The sequence below is a fragment of the Hyperolius riggenbachi genome, chromosome 4, assembly GCF_040937935.1.
Source record: "Hyperolius riggenbachi isolate aHypRig1 chromosome 4, aHypRig1.pri, whole genome shotgun sequence".
NCBI classification, from domain to species: Eukaryota; Metazoa; Chordata; class Amphibia; order Anura; family Hyperoliidae; genus Hyperolius; species Hyperolius riggenbachi.
In genome coordinates this window covers 17,707,099-17,726,120 of record NC_090649.1, presented here as the reverse complement: position 1 = coordinate 17,726,120, position 19,022 = coordinate 17,707,099, and the positions used below count along the sequence as shown (strand labels likewise).

Below are 19,022 nucleotides of genomic sequence, written 5' to 3'. Positions count from 1 at the left end.
CTAGTTGCAAAGGTCCTAGTACACAAGCCCTAAATTTACTAATTGCAAAGGTCCTAATGCACAAGCCTGTAATACAAAAGTCCTATTACACAGGTCTTAAAATATATAACATTGTGAAAGTCCTTATAAGCAAGCCTTTTCGTGTGCAAAAGTCCTAGTTTCCGAGCCCTAAAAACACAGAAGTCCTGTAGTTGCAAATCCCTGCTGAATTCCTGCTAGTAATAACAGCGTGAATCCTTTTTGAGAAAACGATTATGCTCACCAGAGCCCAATGCCAATCACAACAGTTGGTGATCTGAGCGTGTGGCCCAGCCAGTGATTTCCCTCCGAACTCTCTTATGTATCTTCAAACGTACTCCAACCGCACATGCAAAGGAAAAAGCTCTATGGCGTAGTATGTTTGTTGTAAGTGCTCACCGCCAAGTGCCCAGCACACAAGACCTCATAGATCGTGACCCAGCACCTTAAAATCATAGGCCTCTTACCAGATAGTGTAGCTGACCCGAAAAGACCAGCAACAGCGCTTGTTCAACAGCTCCAGTCTCCCACTTAGGTGAACTTCCCATGTTCCCACAGTGCCTTAAACTCAAACGGATACTGCTATAGTGTAATACTGTTTATTCCAAGTAAAATTCACATAAAATTCCACTCACAATGCTTCAGTTAAAAATGCGCATATCATATAAAATCTACGTGGTCCAGCGTCTCCCTCTGTGGTTAGGCTCCGCCCAAGAATTTAATGAAGAATTGGAAAAGCTCCTGGAAAAAATAAATTTGCACGTATGTCCCAGGTGCTATTGCACTGTACTCATGTCTCCTCAGGCTACTGGCATTGCTGAGCAACGCACCAGGCAACCAGCAGATGGGGAGAGTGGAAGGAGTCTGTAGCTACCGGCCAGAGCCCCCAAGGAGCAGTACCAACACCAGTAGCCCCAGGAGACGTGAGTACCGTGCACTAGCAAGAAGCCAAGCTTTCATTCAGTCCTTGGGTAACATGGCCTAGTAAGGGGTGGGTGGTCAAAGTCATGGATGGTTGATTGTCTGATTTCCAACCATAGCTACAACCCAAATACAATTGTTGGAATTCTAATTTACTTCATTTACTGTTGCAGAAAAAGAAGAAGAAGAAGAAGCAGAAAGTAGAGAAGAGGAGGAGGAAACAGAGGAACAGGAAGGAGACTCAGAAGGTTCTGAAGAGTTTGAGATGGAAAATTCAGAGAGCCAGTCCAACGATACTGATAACGAGACCATCAGTGAAGAGCAAGAAATGCAGACCGATGTTCCACCATCCAGACCTGAGAATGTAAGAATCGATCCAGACAGTAAAATCACTCTAACACTATATGAAAAAACAGAATTTAGAAATGTATTATTATTATTATTTTACATTCCATGTGGCTATACATATAAATATGAATAAATGCTATGGACACACAAGGACAATATTTATAAAATACAGGTCTATTGCATATAGTATAGTAAGTTTATACAGCATATAGATGAGAGAGTCAGTAAATATAGCAATCCTATATAATAATCCCCCGTGTCTCTGCGTCCTGTCCGTGTGTGTGTGTAGTATGTGTGGTATGTGTGTAGTGTGTGTGTGTGTGTGTCCCTGCGTTTGCGTTACTGCGCATGTGCTGCAGGGACAGCCTGAGACAGGAGCAGGATGGGCCAGGGGGCCGGGCCGGTGTGTTTGCGCATGTGCACTGGCATGTGGCAGCAATGACAGACCTAGAGCCCGTTTTTAAACAGGCTTAGGTATTACTAGTATCAAGATAAAATAAGAAAGAAAATCTCGCCCCTATGATCGATAACAGGCGAAAAGAAGAAAAAAAACTGATGTAATCAACTTTTTCTCCTGAATTTTACCTTAAAGGAATACTATCAATTTACATATTTTTTTCAATTGACACAGGAATTGTTTGGGAAGTGCTGCTAAGTACTGGTGTATACATTTTAGTAGCAACTTCTTTGTTTACTGTTAGCAAAATACTTTCAAAGTTTACTGACGCCAAAACTGACGGCTGACTGAGCCATGAGGAGAGGGGAAATTCCCCTCACACTTGATAAGTTTACTCTATGTAGCTCTGTGTGTGACAGAGAAGAGAGCTCCCAACAGCTGCTGCAGCTCCTGTGTCCTGTGTTTCTGACTGAAGTGTCTGAAGAGAGCAGAGGAAATGTAACTAATTGTCAGCTTTTCATACTTGTTTTTGCTTTCAGAGTTTGATATGTTTGATATTTGCTTTCTGTAGTCTGATATGCAACTCTGGCTGTTCATTGAAGCAGACACCCCTTCTGCAATTGATTTCTCCCAATATAGCTAAATCCTACCCTCAATAAATTACAGCTTTTGCCTCTGATATTTAACATGAAATGTAGGAAAATGTTTACACAGCTACTTAGACATTATTTGCACACTGTCATTTTAGAACACTTGGGTATCGATAGTATTCCTTTAAGTGATATTGCCTTTTAAATCACCAGGAAGCAAGAAAATACTTCAGGTACTTATGTCCGTACCTTCCTACCTACTTTTTTGCTCTTTTTCAATTGATATGCAATCAAAAGTGTTGTAAAGTTACTCTAAATTAAAAATGAAAAGTTATCTTCTAGGTGAAGACTCAGGAGAAAAAGATAATTGCGTATGGGCCCATTTGTTTTATTGCATAATTTACTTTGAAACACTGGTTCATCATTGGTAACTGGCTAGAATAGCCTCAGTCACATGTTATGCTTCCCTAAAGAGGTTAGTTGCATTTGTCAATGTTGGTAAATGTCAAACAAACGTATAGAGGGAATTCTAAAGTAAGGGAGGGATATGTGAAAAATCATGTATATGGGAATGAGAAGTGGTGATTTAGAGCAGAGGCGCCTAATGCAATGCGGTCGCCTGGAGTGTTGTGCGGGGGGGGGGGGGGTAGTCCCAGCCGCGCGGGGGGGTGGGTGTCAGGCATTTTATACCATACAGTCATATAAACTACAACCAGAACTATAAAATCAAAAGCTAAGACCTCCTACAAAATAATAATGGGAGGAGTCTTGCTATAGTAAATGCCCAACCTTAAATTCTTATAGCGAGTTTCTCAAGATATTGGTACAAGGAGTGAAAAGTCAGGACAACTAGTTACTTGTGTGCTGTCTTTTGCAGGAGATCGCGCGCAGGCCGCTTGGTGAGCGGAGCTCCGCCTTCAGTCTCCGCGCGGCGATCGCCACCCTGGAGACTGATGGCGAAATCGCTGTCTTATTACCCATACAGTGCTGTGATTTACAGCAGCGCTGTACTGGGGACAGTCGTGTGACACGGCTGTCCCCTCCTGAGACACAGAGGTGATCGTCTGTCATAGGCTGAAGCCTATGACAGCTGATCACAGGGATTGGCTGGCAGGGGGAGGGAGGGAGGGAGGGGGGAGTGTAGCTGTTTAAAAAAAACACATTTTATTTAAAAAAAACCCCATACATATACAAAAATAAACAAACAAACATCTGGGGAGCGATCAGACCCCACAAACAGAGAGCTCTGTTGGTGGGGAGAAAAGGGGGGGGGGGGGGGGATCACTTGTGTGCTGAGATGTACGGCCCTGTAGCTTGGCCTAAAAGCTGCAGTGCCGAATATCATGAAAAATGGCCTGGTCTCTTGGGGGGTTTAACACTGCAGTCCTCAAATGGTTAAAAAGAATGTAATTTGAGGACAAAGAAAATGATATGGAATTATGAAATTATGACCTGATCTGTCAATGAAACTTTTTTTTTATATCAACCAATCTCTATCTCCCTATCAAGTTATAAGCTTGAACTTAAAAAAAAAAACATTAATCAAAAATTTAGTGAAAAATGAACCCAAATTAAATACGGATATTCCCAGTTTGCAATGCCAGGAATGTCACATGTTCAGGGTACTCTATACAAGGTATAGAATCACTAAAATCAAAGCCCATAACTTAGTTGGCTTTAATATAATTAAAATCTATAATTCCCAACAATATGGAATAAGGAATGTTGCCAGGCCTGCACAGCTAACCAGATCTCCCTTTCTTTGGAGTCTTCTTAGGTGGGAGTGGCCTCAAGGCTTGTAGGGCGTGAGATGCTTTCCGTCTGTCTGTCTGTGGCTCTGTTTTCAGAGGATGAGAGTGTGTGTGTGTCTTTTCTTTTGAGTGTCTCTAGAGTGTCCAGTGCACTCTTAATTTATTTCCCCTCTTATCTATAATCCAACCTCTAGGGATTAACTAAGATCCAATTGGAGTTGGTGGGTGACGTATTCTTTCAAATTTCTTATTAACTAGCTCATTTAAATATCAACTTAATATTAACCAGGTGACTTTCAAGATATCAGCATTTTTTCTATTTCTAGATGTGTAGTTTCTCTAGCAGGGGGCACTCTTGTATTACATATATATATTATTCAAAATAAATGTCCAATAACCTCTGACCTGCCAAGACTATATTAAACACTCTGTTGACATTTCATTACATTGGAACAATGGTTCATTTCCTCAGTAAATAAAAACAGGATTTATCATATACAACCAGATGAAACTGACCACTTTATAGGCTTTTACAAACTTAGCTGGAATTTCCAAAAGTTTGGGTAAATATGGTTGGTCAACTCAGTAAATTATGGTTCTGTTTAAGAACAACTTCTATGATTCGAGAATGTTATCCCAGCAAATATGGCTCTGTCTCTGAGTGAGGACATCCATAAAACACAGATGCAAGCTCTGTAGAAAACCTCAGAATTATCTTCTACATTTGGTATTGAGTAAATTTCCCATATATTATACATTTAACTATATAAAGTCTGGTCTGTGCCTGCGCAATACACTCCTGATGACATCAGCGGGAGCGAGGACATGGCTGTGCAGGCGCAGTGGTTTTCAGACTTTAACGTCTGAAATTCCAGAAGTGAACCGGAGGCGGGGCCGGAGCATCGGTGAGTGGCTGCGCAGGCACAGGATGTCTGCGGGGGATCATTAGAAGCCCTGGGTAAGTTCAACTCATTTTCCCTCCTACCTCCCTACAGTAGTCCTTTAAAGATTTAGACTATTCACGTATACCTGGATCAGCATTTTGTCAGCAGTCTGAATGAGGTTATAGGACCTATCCTTTCTAAATTTCACTGATATATCATTACATTTGTTAAATAGCATAATATCCTATAAAAGTAAAATAAAACATCTATTTCTTGTAATCCATATGATAGATCAAGCATGCAGAATATATCATATAAATCAGGACACACTTGTTAATATCTATAATAAACCATGCAATCCTATAAGGTTATTTTTTTTTTAAAGAACATTAATTATGTTTTTATTAAACATATAAATCTCTATAAATTACTTTTCGATAGCTTAAAACCTGACAGGGGGAACTGCGGCCACCCCCGCCAGTGGGTGTGTCTCACCACGTGGTGAACTGGCTTGCGGTGTCTAATAGACACCGCGCCAGTTCACCGGCCGCAGCCCGCAGCTTACCTACTGTGATCCATATGTGACATGAATGTGTTTTGTTTTTATTAATAAATTACTGTTTACGGTATATATCTTAACTAGATGTGCTATGATAGTTCATTACAACACTGGTGGTTGTTTTTCAACATAGCATGTTTGTTCATTCTTATGGCCAACTGACCATGAAATGTTGTGATCTACAACACTAGCAGTTACTTTAGTTCAAAATACATTTTTTTTTTACACCGAATGACCATGAGATGCTGTGCGAAGTTCTCACATTAGCAACAATAGTCAGACATTTGTTCTGTGACGCTTCTAAAGCACGTTGTGATCACGCAGCCATGTGCCTTGTCTGCACAGGTGCACTGATATAGACACATGGTGATCACGCAGCCATGTGCCTTGTCTGCACAGGTGCACTGATATAGACACATGGTGATCACGCAGTCATGTGCCTTGTCTGCACAGGTGCACTGATATAGACACATGGTGATCACGCAGTCATGTGCCTTGTCTGCACAGGCGCACTGATGAAACATGTTCTACGCCTGCGCCGTTATTGCAGTGCAGTGAAATTCGGGAGGACACAGCGCAGGAAAGGAGGTGAAAGAAAATGGCCTCTCCTGAGGTAAATATCTACTGTATGTTAGTAATTTGCAAGCCTCACAGGTTTGCTTTAAAAATAAATGCCTAGAGCCCCGGCGTAGCAGTCGCTTTGTTCTTTTTTTCCGGGCCAGATTTGCCAGATCATTCAGGCTCTCTAATGTTCTCCATTTCAGGAAACCTTTAGTACGAACAGAACATTTGTGTCCATGAAGGATTTTAGATAGTGATTAAGACATGTTATGGTTTAGATATTTTAATGAGGAGGCCACTGTGGAAATTATTTTTTGCTGACCATGGAATGACCACAATCCAACCTAATAAAAGTGCAGGTGTTTGCGTCTGCCTGCTTCCGTGTGTTAATAAATGGGCCTAATGCCTAGTGACTATATATCATGTGTGCATACAGAAGATCTGTGACGATGGGTCTGACCAGTTAAAGTCCTTCTACATGATGCACCAATGTATTCCTGGAATGGTGGAACACTCAGTTACAGAACATGATTGTGTCTTTGCAGAATCTACATGACTATAAAATATAAAGCAAACCACAGTTAAGTACCTGGTAAGAAGTCCAGACACTGGCTGGTTCCTGCAGCTCACACTGTCACTGCTATAAGTTAATCTTCTCAGAGAAAGCCTGATGAAGGGCACATGTGGTGTAATGTTAGGCTGTGGGTGCTGGGACTGGCAGGAACTACCAGAAGTGAGGTATTTCTAGCTCCCAGTGTAGTGACGAATGCCTGTAAGGGGAGGAGGCTGTACACAATACTACACTACAGAAGAGTCATCCAGAAGCTGTGAGACTGATCGGGTTTTGCTGAACCAGTTGTCACTTGCCATGTTGTAAGTTTGCGGGGAGTTTTAAAAGACCAGTAGACTATGTGCTTTTTGTGAGGTTTTACAGTATTCTCTGTGAATTTCTAGATTTTGGACACCACCATTCTCATCCGGAGCTGCATTCAGAATGCTTTAGCCTTGTTAAGAGATGAGGAGGATCTTCAAAGCCGCAGTACTAAAAGGATTGAGATTTTGCTAAACCTTCTGAGCACAAAAGAACCAATACAAAGTAAGTGTTGATACTGTTCTGTTGTACTTCACCAGTCAAAAGCTTAAAACACAAATGTTTCCAGTTTGTTATTGAAATTTAAGCAGTTTATGTCCAATAAATAACCAGCTTGAAATAGTACAAAGATAGTAGGTAAACGATCAGAATTTAAAAAACAGAAAGGTAGCTTAAAATTAGAAAGTAATGTACAGTTTAAAATTCTACAAAAAGGGCCATTTGCAGGTAATGGACTTAGCCAACCCTGCCATTGCCACATAACACCAACCCTTTGTAAGGAAAATTGCGCTAGACATTTTATTAGGTACATTTTGCTAATACTGAGTTTGATCCCTTTGTCTTCAGAACTGCCTTAATTCCTGTAGTAAGGCCATGGCAATTACCTTTAGGGTCACTTTGCCTGTGTTTAGTAGGAAACACGGGCCTACTGCCTTTGAGTTACACTGCTACATTACAGGTGGCTCAGCTCTCATCCTGCCTTGGCCAAAGCCATTTTCGTTGTTGCGTGCCTTTTCCCCAAACTTCGTCCGCAACACAACAATAATTATAAAAATAATTCCTTGATTTTTTTTTCCCCGGGGAAGGGGGGGGGGGGGGTGGTGTCTGTAAATAGTCAGCTTCAGGTGTCAAATACCCTAGCTACGCCACTGTGCACATTATATGTGCTGTCCCCCCACACAGTATGAACTACTTGCACTGTATACATGTATGTACATCTCCCTACATCCCCCATCCTTCCGCTTACCACCAGGCCCACCCCTTCACTTCCCTTACGAGGCCCTTCCTTCCTTCACCCCATCCACAACCCTGACTAAATGGACAGATGTCACACCCCCAGTCTCCTCAGCACACCACCAACACAAGGGATAACCAATGGAAATGGGAGACCCCAGAATGCACCACTCCAACAAATGTACGTCCCTGGGGGCCACCAAAAGGGCCAACACTGAACAACTCGCCGGGGTCTGAGGAAAATGGGTAGAAAATCTTTTGAGGCTTAAAAGAAATAGGCTACGCTCAGCCATCCTATCTTCTGCTAGTGAATGGACTTCCCTCCCCGATAAGCTGGGAGATCTGCTTCTACTCAGCAGCAGTATATGATTGACACGAACACTCCTGTTCTCTGCTTCAGTGAGACTTGGCTGAACAACAACTTCCTGGACAACTCCCTTCATCTGTTTGGTTTCACCTTCTTTCATGTAGATTGGAACTATGCATTGGAAAAGGAAGGGTGGTGGCATCTGCTTCTTTATCAATGCCAAATGGTGCACCAACATGTCCATCCTGACCAAAAGCTGCACTCCAGATGTCGATCTCCTACTCATCAATTGATGACCACGGTACTCACCCAGAGAGTTCTCCTCTTTTGCACTCACAGAAGTAAACACCCCTCTTCCCCCGACGCCAAGAATGCCTTGCGCATACTAAGCAACCCCATCTCACTGTGGAAGACAACCCTCCCAGACTCCCTCTTCATCATCATGGAGGACTTCAACAGAGCAAACCTTTTCCCGGGAGCTGCCTCATTACAAGCAGCATATTACTTGCCTCACCTGAAACCCAAATACCCTGAACCACTGCTACACAGTCCTCAAGGATGCATATAGGGCTGCTTAGTAGGCTTCCCTTGGCAACTCTGACCACTGCTTAATTTAACTGATCCTCACCTACAGGAGGCATCTTGAGATCACCAAACCTTCCCTTAAAGGGGACCTGAACTCTTGCACAGGACAGAAGGATAATATAGAGAAATACCCCCTGTATGTATTTACAGAGTTTAGCCTGTTTAATTCCCCCTCATTTGTGTCTAATTTGTAATTTGTATTGTTATTTGATCTCTCCCCTGTGTCACATGACTGCCATTGCAGATAAGCTCATTTGAAAGCACAGGAGGTTAACATTATGTCTGCTTTCATGAATCAGGAAGTAGAAACATTGCAAATGTATTTTAGGATTTGTATCAACTGTAACAATTCGTTTTTCTTTGTTTACAGGTTATTATGCTGTTGGGCTATCTTTTAGAGCAGAGAGAACTTTTGGGTTCAGGACCGCTTTAAAGGGGAACGTCAGCCTAAACAAACATACTGTTATTAAGTTACATTAGTTATGTTAATTAGAATAGATAGGTAATATAATCTCTTACCCACCCTGTTTTAAAATAACAGGCAAATGTTTGTGAGTCATGGTGGCTGCCATCTTTGTCATGGGGGCAGCCATCTTTTTGGTTGAAAGGAGGTGACAAGGAGCAGGAGACAGTTCCAACTGTCCTGTGTCCTGATCACCCCTCCCAGCTGCACACGCTAGGCTTCAAATGTCAAATTCAAAATGTAAAAAAAAATTGCACCAAAACAGCAGAACGAGAACAACAACATCAGAAATCCCATCATGCTTTGCACAGCATCAGGGGAAAAATGCCCGGGCAGTTTTTTTCTGTGCAGCTAAAAATGAGGCATGTATAAGAGAAAAAAAGTTCTGATGCTGTGAAACTGTTAAAGAAACACCAAGCCTTTTCAGTGCTGCTGAGTCTATTTTTAGTCTGGAGGTTCACTTTAAGATTAAAAGGTGGACATAGGAAGCAAAGCTGCAATAAATTGTTTTTGGAACATCATTTACATTTTGTGATGAACAGCAGACATAACCAAATGCAATTTCTGGGTTTTATCGACAGTTGCACTTTTTATTTTTAAACTATATTGGGTAAAACATGAGACATAATGTCTTTTGTTTCTATTTTTTTTTTTTTTTACTTTAACTACCTAACTATTGCGTCATGCCAATGGGCGTGAACGGGGCGGCAGCCCCAGGACTGCCTAGCGCCAATTGGCGTCAAGTCCTGGGGCTGGCTACTGCAGAAGATCGTGCGCAGGCTGCGTGCGCGTGTCCTGCTTGGGGGGCGGTCTCCGAATTACCGGTCTCCGAACGGCGATCACCGCTCGGGAGACTGTTAGACCACGAAACCGCTGTCTAATTAGCATGTACAGCCAAGCGATCAGCAGCAGCGCTGAACTGGGGGCAGCCGTGTGACACGGCTGTCCCCCTGGGACACACAGGAGTGATAGGCAGTGATAGGCTGAAGCCTACTACTTATTTGATTATTTTGTCTGGAAGCATGGGTTTATTAAACTCTGGTATTTGGCTAACCCAGCTACTTACAGTAATTCTAGTTACAACACAAAAACTTAACTGCCTGTTCTGCAGTATTACATTGTAGTCCCCCATTTCTTGTTGGACTGAAATCTTCCAACTTGCCTAATTAAGCTTTCAACTAATAAACAGGGAGGGCGGGGGAAAGGGAGTGGACAAAATTAATTTGGACTTGCTGGGGCCTTGTATGGTCTTAATACATATCTGGGGCTCTTACTAATTGGCCGTGGGGAAAGGTAAGTGTTAGGAGTGGAGAGGGGAAAGGTTAGTGTTAGGAGTGGAGAGGGGAAAGGTTAGTGTTAGGAGTGGAGAGGGGAAAGGTTAGTGTTAGGAGTGGAGAGGGGAAAGGTTAGTGTTAGGAGTGGAGAGGGGAAAGGTTAGTGTTAGGAGTGGAGAGGGAGGAGGTTAGTGTTAGGAGTGGAGAGGGAGGAGGTTAGTGTTAGGAGTGGAGAGGGAAAAGGTTAGTGTTAGGAGTGGAGAGGGAAAAGGTTAGTGTTAGGTGTGGAGAGGGGAAAGGTTGGTGTTAGGAGTGGAGAGGGGAAAGGTTGGTGTTAGGAGTGGAGATGGGAAAGGTTAGTGTTAGGTGTGGAGAGGGGAAAGGTTAGTGTTAGGAGTGGAGATGGGAAAGGTTAGTGTTAGGAGTGGAGAGGGGAAAGGTTAGTGTTAGGAGTGGAGAGGGGAAAGGTTAGTGTTAGGAGTGGAGAGGGCAAAGGTTAGTGTTAGGAGTGGAGATGGGAAAGGTTAGTGTTAGGAGTGGAGAGGGGAAAGGTTAGTGTTAGGAGTGGAGAGGGAGGAGGTTAGTGTTAGGAGTGGAGAGGGGAAAGGTTAGTGTTAGGAGTGGAGAGGGGAAAGGTTAGTGTTAGGAGTGGAGAGGGGAAAGGTTAGTGTTAGGAGTGGAGAGGGGAAAGGTTAGTGTTAGGTGTGGAGAGGGAGGAGGTTAGTGTTAGGAGTGGAGAGGGCAAAGGTTAGTGTTAGGAGTGGAGAGGGGAAAGGTTAGTGTTAGGTGTGGAGAGGGAGGAGGTTAGTGTTAGGAGTGGAGAGGGCAAAGGTTAGTGTTAGGAGTGGAGATGGGAAAGGTTAGTGTTAGGAGTGGAGAGGGGAAAGGTTAGTGTTAGGAGTGGAGAGGGAGGAGGTAAGTGTTAGGAGTGGAGAGGGAGGAGGTTAGTGTTAGGAGTGGAGAGGGGAAAGGTTAGTATTAGGAGTGGAGAGGGGAAAGGTTAGTGTTAGGAGTGGAGAGGGGAAAGGTTAGTGTTAGGTGTGGAGAGGGAGGAGGTTAGTGTTAGGAGTGGAGAGGGGAAAGGTTAGTGTTAGGTGTGGAGAGGGAGGAGGTTAGTGTTAGGAGTGGAGAGGGGAAAGGTTAGTGTTAGGTGTGGAGAGGGGAAATGTTAGTGTTAGGTGTGGAGAGGGAGGAGGTTAGTGTTAGGAGTGGAGAGAGAAAGGGTTAGTGTTAGGAGTGGAGAGGGGAAATGTTAGTGTTAGGAGTGGAGAGGGAAAAGGTTAGTGTTAGGAGTGGAGAGGGAAAAGGTTAGTGTTAGGAGTGGAGAGGGGAAATGTTAGTGTTAGGAGTGGAGAGGGAAAAGGTTAGTGTTAGGAGTAGAGAGGGAAAAGGTTAGTGTTAGGAGTGGAGAGGGGAAAGGTTAGTGTTAGGAGTGGAGAGGGGAAAGATTAGTGATAGGAGTGGAGAGGGAAAAGGTTAGTGTTAGGAGTGGAGAGGAGAAAGGTTAGTGTTAGGAGTGGAGAGGGAAAAGGTTAGTGTTAGGAGTGGAGAGGGGAAAGGTTAGTGTTAGGAGTGGAGAGGGGAAAGGTTAGTGTTAGGAGTGGAGAGGGGAAAGGTTAGTGTTAGGAGTGGAGATGGGAAAGGTTAGTGTTAGGAGTGGAGATGGGAAAGGTTAGTGTTAGGAGTGGAGAGGGGAAAGGTTAGTGTTAGGAGTGGAGAGGGGAAAGGTTAGTGTTAGGTGTGGAGAGGGAGGAGGTTAGTGTTAGGAGTGGAGAGGGGAAAGGTTAGTGTTAGGAGTGGGGAGGGGAACGCTTGGTGTTAGGAGTGGAGATGGGAAAGGTTAGTGTTAGGAGTGGAGAGGGGAAAGGTTAGTGTTAGGAGTGGAGAGGGGAAAGGTTAGTGTTAGGAGTGGAGATGGGAAAGGTTAGTGTTAGGAGTGGAGATGGGAAAGGTTAGTGTTAGGAGTGGAGAGGGGAAAGGTTAGTGTTAGGAGTGGAGAGGGAGGAGGTAAGTGTTAGGAGTGGAGAGGGAGGAGGTAAGTGTTAGGTGTGGAGAGGGAGGAGGTTAGTGTTAGGAGTGGAGAGGGGAAAGGTTAGTGTTAGGAGTGGAGATGGGAAAGGTTAGTGTTAGGTGTGGAGAGGGGAAAGGTTAGTGTTAGGAGTGGAGAGGGCAAAGGTTAGTGTTAGGAGTGGAGAGGGAGGAGGTAAGTGTTAGGAGTGGAGAGGGAGGAGGTTAGTGTTAGGAGTGGAGAGGGGAAAGGTTAGTGTTAGGAGTGGAGAGGGAAAAAGGTTAGTGTTAGGAGTGGAGAGGGAAAAAGGTTAGTGTTAGGAGTGGAGAGGGGAAAGGTTAGTGTTAGGAGTGGAGAGGGAAAAGGTTAGTGTTAGGAGTGGAGAGGGGAAAGGTTAGTGTTAGGAGTGGAGAGGGGAAAGGTTAGTGTTAGGAGTGGAGAGTTAGGCCTCGATTCATAAAAGGCTTTGCGGTAAAAAATATGGGAGGGAAAATACCACATTCTGTATTTTAGACTTCTGTGTGCTAATTCATAAACCATTTCACAGCTGCGTTAGAAATGCGGGGATTTTCTGAAACTGAACTGTCGGCATGAGGAATGTAGCTGGCTGAGTTGTTACATTAATGAGCTGGCTGATTTGTTACATTTGGCTGTTCTCTGCAGAGACAGCATTACAATAAAAGGGGCATCACCAACTTCCCTTTAGATGTGCAAGTATGATTAAACTGCCTCTCCTTGACCTGAATCTGTGCTGAATCTGTCTATTAGTCTTTGTAAACAATCTATTTAATTGCCACAGCTTAGAAGAACTTCAAGAAACTTTACACATGCAGGCTTTCTGATGTGAAATAACATCTCAAACAGGAACCCAAGAGGTTAAAAACACAGCCTAAAGTATTCCCAAAAAGCCGTGTTTGTTCTGATCTCTCTGCTGCTGGCTTTTTACACAGTCCCCAGCTCTTATCGCACTGTTATCAGTGTAATCACCTCCTCATAGCAGGCGGTATTCTCCATGTCAATACCGCCTGCTCTAAACTTTTATGAATTGACATTTCCTGCCATGTGCTGGAGGAGTTCATGGCTGAAATCGGTAATTTACCTCACTGCTCGGGAATTTGTTTTTCATGCGGTAACAGGGTTTATGAATTGACACTTTCCTAAGTGCTTGGTAAAGTCAGCTGTTTTCAGCATTACTGCATGCAGTAATGCTTTATGAATCGAGGCCTTAGTGTTAGGATAGCAGAGCCAGAGTGTTAAGAGTCAAGAGGGGCAGGTTAGGACCGGAGTGGAAGGTTATTGTTATGAGTTAAAAGGAGGGAGTACAGAAAGGTAATAAGAAATTTCCCCCCAAAATATCTCACAACCAAAAAACACAAACCATAAAGAGTGCACATTAGAAAGGATGCTGCTTTTACAGGGGGGCGGAGGGGGGTTGTGGTTGTCACAATTTCAGTGTTTCCCATTTTGTTTCAACATTAACTAATCAAGGATCTTCTATGACTGCTAATACAATGTGCTCTGCAGCTGCACAGGTCTGGGAAAATATGTGTCTGGTGAGGGGTTTTAAGCTGTGGTCAGATGTACTGAGTTATAGCCCCAAAGGAGTGTCCTCCCATTTGTTGTCTATTGTAGTTCCTGTTGTATGAAAAAGTCTTAACTTACCTCATGAAATGTATTTGTCCACACAGAATCTTTCCTGAAAATGCTCAAGCTGCGGCTATATGGCATGTTGAAAGCGGAGGAAGCAGACAGAACTTATGCTGAGGGTTGGGTCACACGAGTGGCTGAAAATCAAAAAGCTCTGCAGGAATCTGGAACTTTCAGGTGCAGTAAGCAAAGAAATATATTTATTTATTTGCTTAACATTTTTATATTTTTTACTTGGGAGGACATAAACAAAATGTATACCACAGCATCATCTGATTACCACTTGTGTTCTAGAGGACAGGCTATGCTTCATTCAAAGAAATGCTTGCAGTTTTAATAAGTGAAAGAAATACCTAGATAGACATGTCTTATGAACTTCCAACTTAAGGGCATCTTGTAGTTCCAAACGGCAACTGGCTGGGCAGGTGACTTGGGCACCAGGATTAGCTGGGTGGGTGGAGAACTCTCATGCCACCAGTTAATAGAATCTGTGGTGTCACTACCCAATAAAATTACACGTAGCACCTGTAGGCTGCTCATAGCAACATGGGATTGAGAAACAATTCAAAATGTTGAAAGTGAAAAAGTGTGGTAAGGCATAAGTGGGTGACACAAAATTACCAAAATATCAAAGCATACCAAATTATATTTCAAAAGCAACAAACTCAATAACAGAATTAGCTTTATAGTCAAAGAATCAGGATAAAATTATTGTCCACCCCGTCATGCATCACACACACCACCTCCTTTCAAACTACCGCCATATACCACACAGACCCCTTAGTCCAAGTGAGATGTTGAATATGTCACCTTATATCAATATAACATGGAAAAAGATCCGGCCCAGCAATGAAAGAGTTCCTGCAAAGTGGAGCTTGATGGCACCAGCGTGGTACTATGACAAAAACCAGCACCCAGTGATATCGTTCAAAGTGGGCAGGACAATTATGGAACAGTGTTAGCCAATATAAGCAAGCGAGATGTAATGCCAAGAGATTGTAGTAGTATAAGTGACAATCTCACCCAACCATCACTCAGCTGAATCACTGGATGCACTCATAGATGGGAATAGGTGTCCTCCTGCATCGTGGAGTTGTCTTAGGCCCGGTTCACACTTGCGGTGGCCCTCCGGAATCGCCGTGCCGGAGCCGCACCGCCTGCAGAACGGACGGAACGGACGCACGGCATAGCAATTAAAGCCTATGCGTCCGTTCACATGGGTCCGTTCTGCAGAACCGGAGCCGGACCGGATCCGGGCCGGATCCGGACTCCGGCCTCCGTTCCAACATGCGCTATTTTTTCATCCGGCCCCTCCGGCAGCCGTATCCGGGGCGGAGCCGGACTGCACCATCCGGCCAATACAAACAAATGGGAACCGGAGGCCGCACAACACACTGGCTGAGAAATCCGGATGTTCTACCCCACTTCCTATGCGGATTGTTGCGGCGATATTGGTTGGGGACACATGGGCAAGCATTTTGGAGTGGAGCAGCACAGCTGGATCCGGATCCGGAGATGTTGGCAGCATGTCGGAGGTGGAGGTGAGTGCTAAACAGCAGAGGGCCTGATTCCACAGGTCCTCCTTCTGCTGACCTCCCAGACCCCAACATTTTTTTTTTTTTTAGGTTAACTTTGCCAAACGGATCCGGATCGCATCCTGATTACCACCTGATGCAACCTGACCGGATCCGGATCCGGTCCGGATCCGGTCAGGTCATCCGGTCCGTTTGGCAAACAACCGCAAGTGTGAACGGGGCCTTAAGCTGTTTACTAGTCAGTGTGCAGTGGCTACTGCTAAGCAGAGAGGTAGAGCCCCCACGGGTCAGTGCAGTGGTGGCCCAAAGTGTTCCTTGGTCGGCATGCCAGGCAAGGTGTAGAGGCCCTCTTAAAGCCAAGCAGTATTCACAGCAGGACGGTATGGCATCCCATGCGAGGGTGGCTCCTGACAATTTCGCCGGTTTCCGGTTTCTTTGGGGGCTTGCTGCTCATTCTCTTAGCTCTCTCATTCACACACAAGCACCAACCAATCAGAGTTTTTCAAGCAGGGTAGAGAGAGAGGTGGGCATCATCCTCACACGTGGCCACAATCAGGAAGGGCAATCCCAGCGATGCAACACCGCTCATGGGGAACTAATTTCACCCATACTACAGTCTCCCAACAGAGATGAAATATTTGAGAAAATGTTGATTTGTCACAGAATGTCTGTATTGTTAACCTGTAAGATTTCCCTGCATAAGGACTGAGGGGAGGGGGATGCTATTTCTGTGTTTAGCACAAGTAATGAGGATGTCATTATACTTGCAGACAAACCCTTTGGAGACGGGTCCAGAAAGCTGTGACACCACTTTTGTGCCAGATCATGTCAATTCTTGATTGCAATGCCAACCTGGATCTCATGACAGACCAGAATATGGAGGACTTTGTGAAATCGTTATGGATGTACATTTATCAGGATGAGGTTTTCCTACCAATCTCAAACATCCACAGGTAATCCTTACCTACAGAGATGAACAGTCAACAGACTCTGCTTATCTAATTTTTAATTCATCAGAACCACTTGTACTTGTTGGTTGTTTAGTCTTGTAGCTCATGCTTATAGCAAATATTTTGTAGGACTACACATTTAAAGATGAACTTCAGCCTTAACAAACATACTGTCATTAAGTTACATTAGTTATGTTAATTAAAATGGATAGGTAATATAATCTCTTACCTGTTTTAAAAGAACAGGCAAATGTTTGTGATTTCATGGGGGCAGCCATCTTTTTGGTTGCAAGGAGGTGACAGGAAGCATGAGACACAGTTCCAATTGTCCTCTGCCCTGATCACCCCTCCAAGCTGCTAGGCAACAAGAACAGCAGCATCAGAAATCCCATCATGCTTTGCACAGCATCAGGGGAAAAAATGCCTGGGCAGAATTATTTGATGGGGCAGAGCTTAGCTTCTGTGCAGCTAAAAATGAGGCTTAGGTAAGAAAAACAAAGTTCTGATGCTGTGAAACTGTTAAAGAAACACCAGGCCTTTTTCGAGCTGCTGAGTAGATTTTTAGTCTGGAGGTTCACTTTAAGGGGCACCTCAGAATTTCCTTCAGGGATAGTATTATCTGGCAGGACTTGGTGTCATGAAAGAGCTCCTTAGAACAAGAACTTTTCCTACAGTAGTGACTCCAAGCAGTTTCTTCTGGTAGTGGCGCCTGTAGTCAGGAGTCTGCTGGGTCTGTTAGGAGGTACTCCATGAATGACTGGCTTTCCTTGCATGTTTTAGTGGTAGTCCCATGCAAGGAAAGCCAGTCATTCATGGAGTACTTGTATCAGCTGGATAAGAGTTATGACCATACATCCTTTACATTTTTTTTCGACCAGAGAAATCTGATAGATGTTTCGGCATGATGTAACAATTTAAAAAAAGGAAACCAATATACCATAAGCCGTTGTGTGTTGTGTTTTTTTCTAAATCTGCATTTTTTAATCTGAGTTTTCCAACTCATCTGATTGGAAACATATGTAAAAAAAAATCAGTTAAATCTATTGTTTATCCTTTATCAAAATTAATAATAATAAAAATAAAAAAAAAATAGAAATACTCTCTCTGTCAATCTCCCTCTGCCCCTCTCTCTCTCTCTCTCTCTCTCTCTCTCTCTCTCTCTCTCAAAAAATGAGAGACTGTGGCTGAATTGTGTATGACTACCGTAACAGTCTGAGGTGTGGGAGAGGTGAACCTATTAAATATTTATAAGCATGGCTGGGCTTTGATAGAGTTGTATTTATTATCAAATATAATATGGCATTTGAATGACTGATTTGTTTTCAGGAAAGAGACTGAAACCATACTGGTTAGGAACCACATGAATATCTCTGTCTTTGGGAAGAACTGGTTGCCTTTCAGCTGGAGGATTAAAGATTATTTGAAAGAGATCTGGAGTCAAGCCCAGCACATGGACAGTGGAGAAGGTGATAACATTCAGATGACATTTAGATAACAGTTCCCATCCGCAATGGACAGTGCAGAGCAGAGCTGACCTTGTCGCATTGGCATCCAGGGCAGATACCTTTCACCATAGGTGGCTATAGGAAACACATGTGCACATCTGGAAAAATGTAACAGGTTGGGACTTTTGTGCAACGTTTGCTGAAATGCAGCAAACGGATCAATTTTTTCTAAGAAGTGGAAGCAGACCCTAGCGTTGAGAACAAGTCTCACTCCTCCTAAAAAAAAAACTAGCTAATAGCGTTAAAGATGAGTCAGGCTCATCCAGTTAATTGCGATTACTCAACTGCTGCATCGCTGTCATGCCCTCCCCGCTTCCCTGTGCGCGGATTCACGTCTTTTAAGCTGTGATTACCCGTGACGATCTCCTCTTCCCCTTCTTCATCTACTTCCTGTCCCTCGGTGATTGCCCCCCGGCGAGTCTCTCTGATGACACTGCCTGCTCTTGCTAGTGTCAGGCGCACGCAGCGTCATCAATTCAGAATCAGAATCTTTTATTTCACCAAGCACTACTGAATTGTGCCTGGAATTGGGTTTGGCAAGTACAGGGCTAATGTGTAAAAGGACATACAATACACTGCAATACATACAAAAACATGCAGTACAATTAACATACATATACATCAGTTTGAACGCATCATTTATATAAGGTGACATAGATTTTGTACAGTGTGCAGCAGCGCAATCAGGTGCAACCAGTTCCCGCTTAACGGGGAGGATGAAAGAGTTCATAGAGTTCAGAGAGTTTGTAGCTGAGGGGAAGAAACTATTTCTGTGTCTTGTGGTCCTGGTGTAGATGGACCGGATTCTCCAGCCCAAGGGAAGCCGACTGAAAAAGTGGGAGCCTGGTTGAGATGGATCATTGATGAGCCTCAGTGCTCTGGAGCGTAGTCTGG

At 43.8% G+C, this 19,022-nt stretch overlaps 1 protein-coding gene across 1 annotated transcript in view; it reads left to right on the top strand.

Moving 5' to 3' along the window:
- Nucleotides 1-19,022, top strand: part of LOC137504562 (E3 ubiquitin-protein ligase RNF213-like) — a 526,907-nt gene that overhangs the window by 163,576 nt on the left and 344,309 nt on the right. Inside the window, exons 13-17 of the mRNA XM_068233144.1 lie at nt 1,113-1,303; nt 6,984-7,125; nt 14,180-14,315; nt 16,444-16,626; nt 17,950-18,089. Of these exons, the coding sequence (XP_068089245.1) occupies nt 1,113-1,303; nt 6,984-7,125; nt 14,180-14,315; nt 16,444-16,626; nt 17,950-18,089 (792 nt within the window). The remainder of the gene's footprint in view (nt 1-1,112; nt 1,304-6,983; nt 7,126-14,179; nt 14,316-16,443; nt 16,627-17,949; nt 18,090-19,022) is intronic.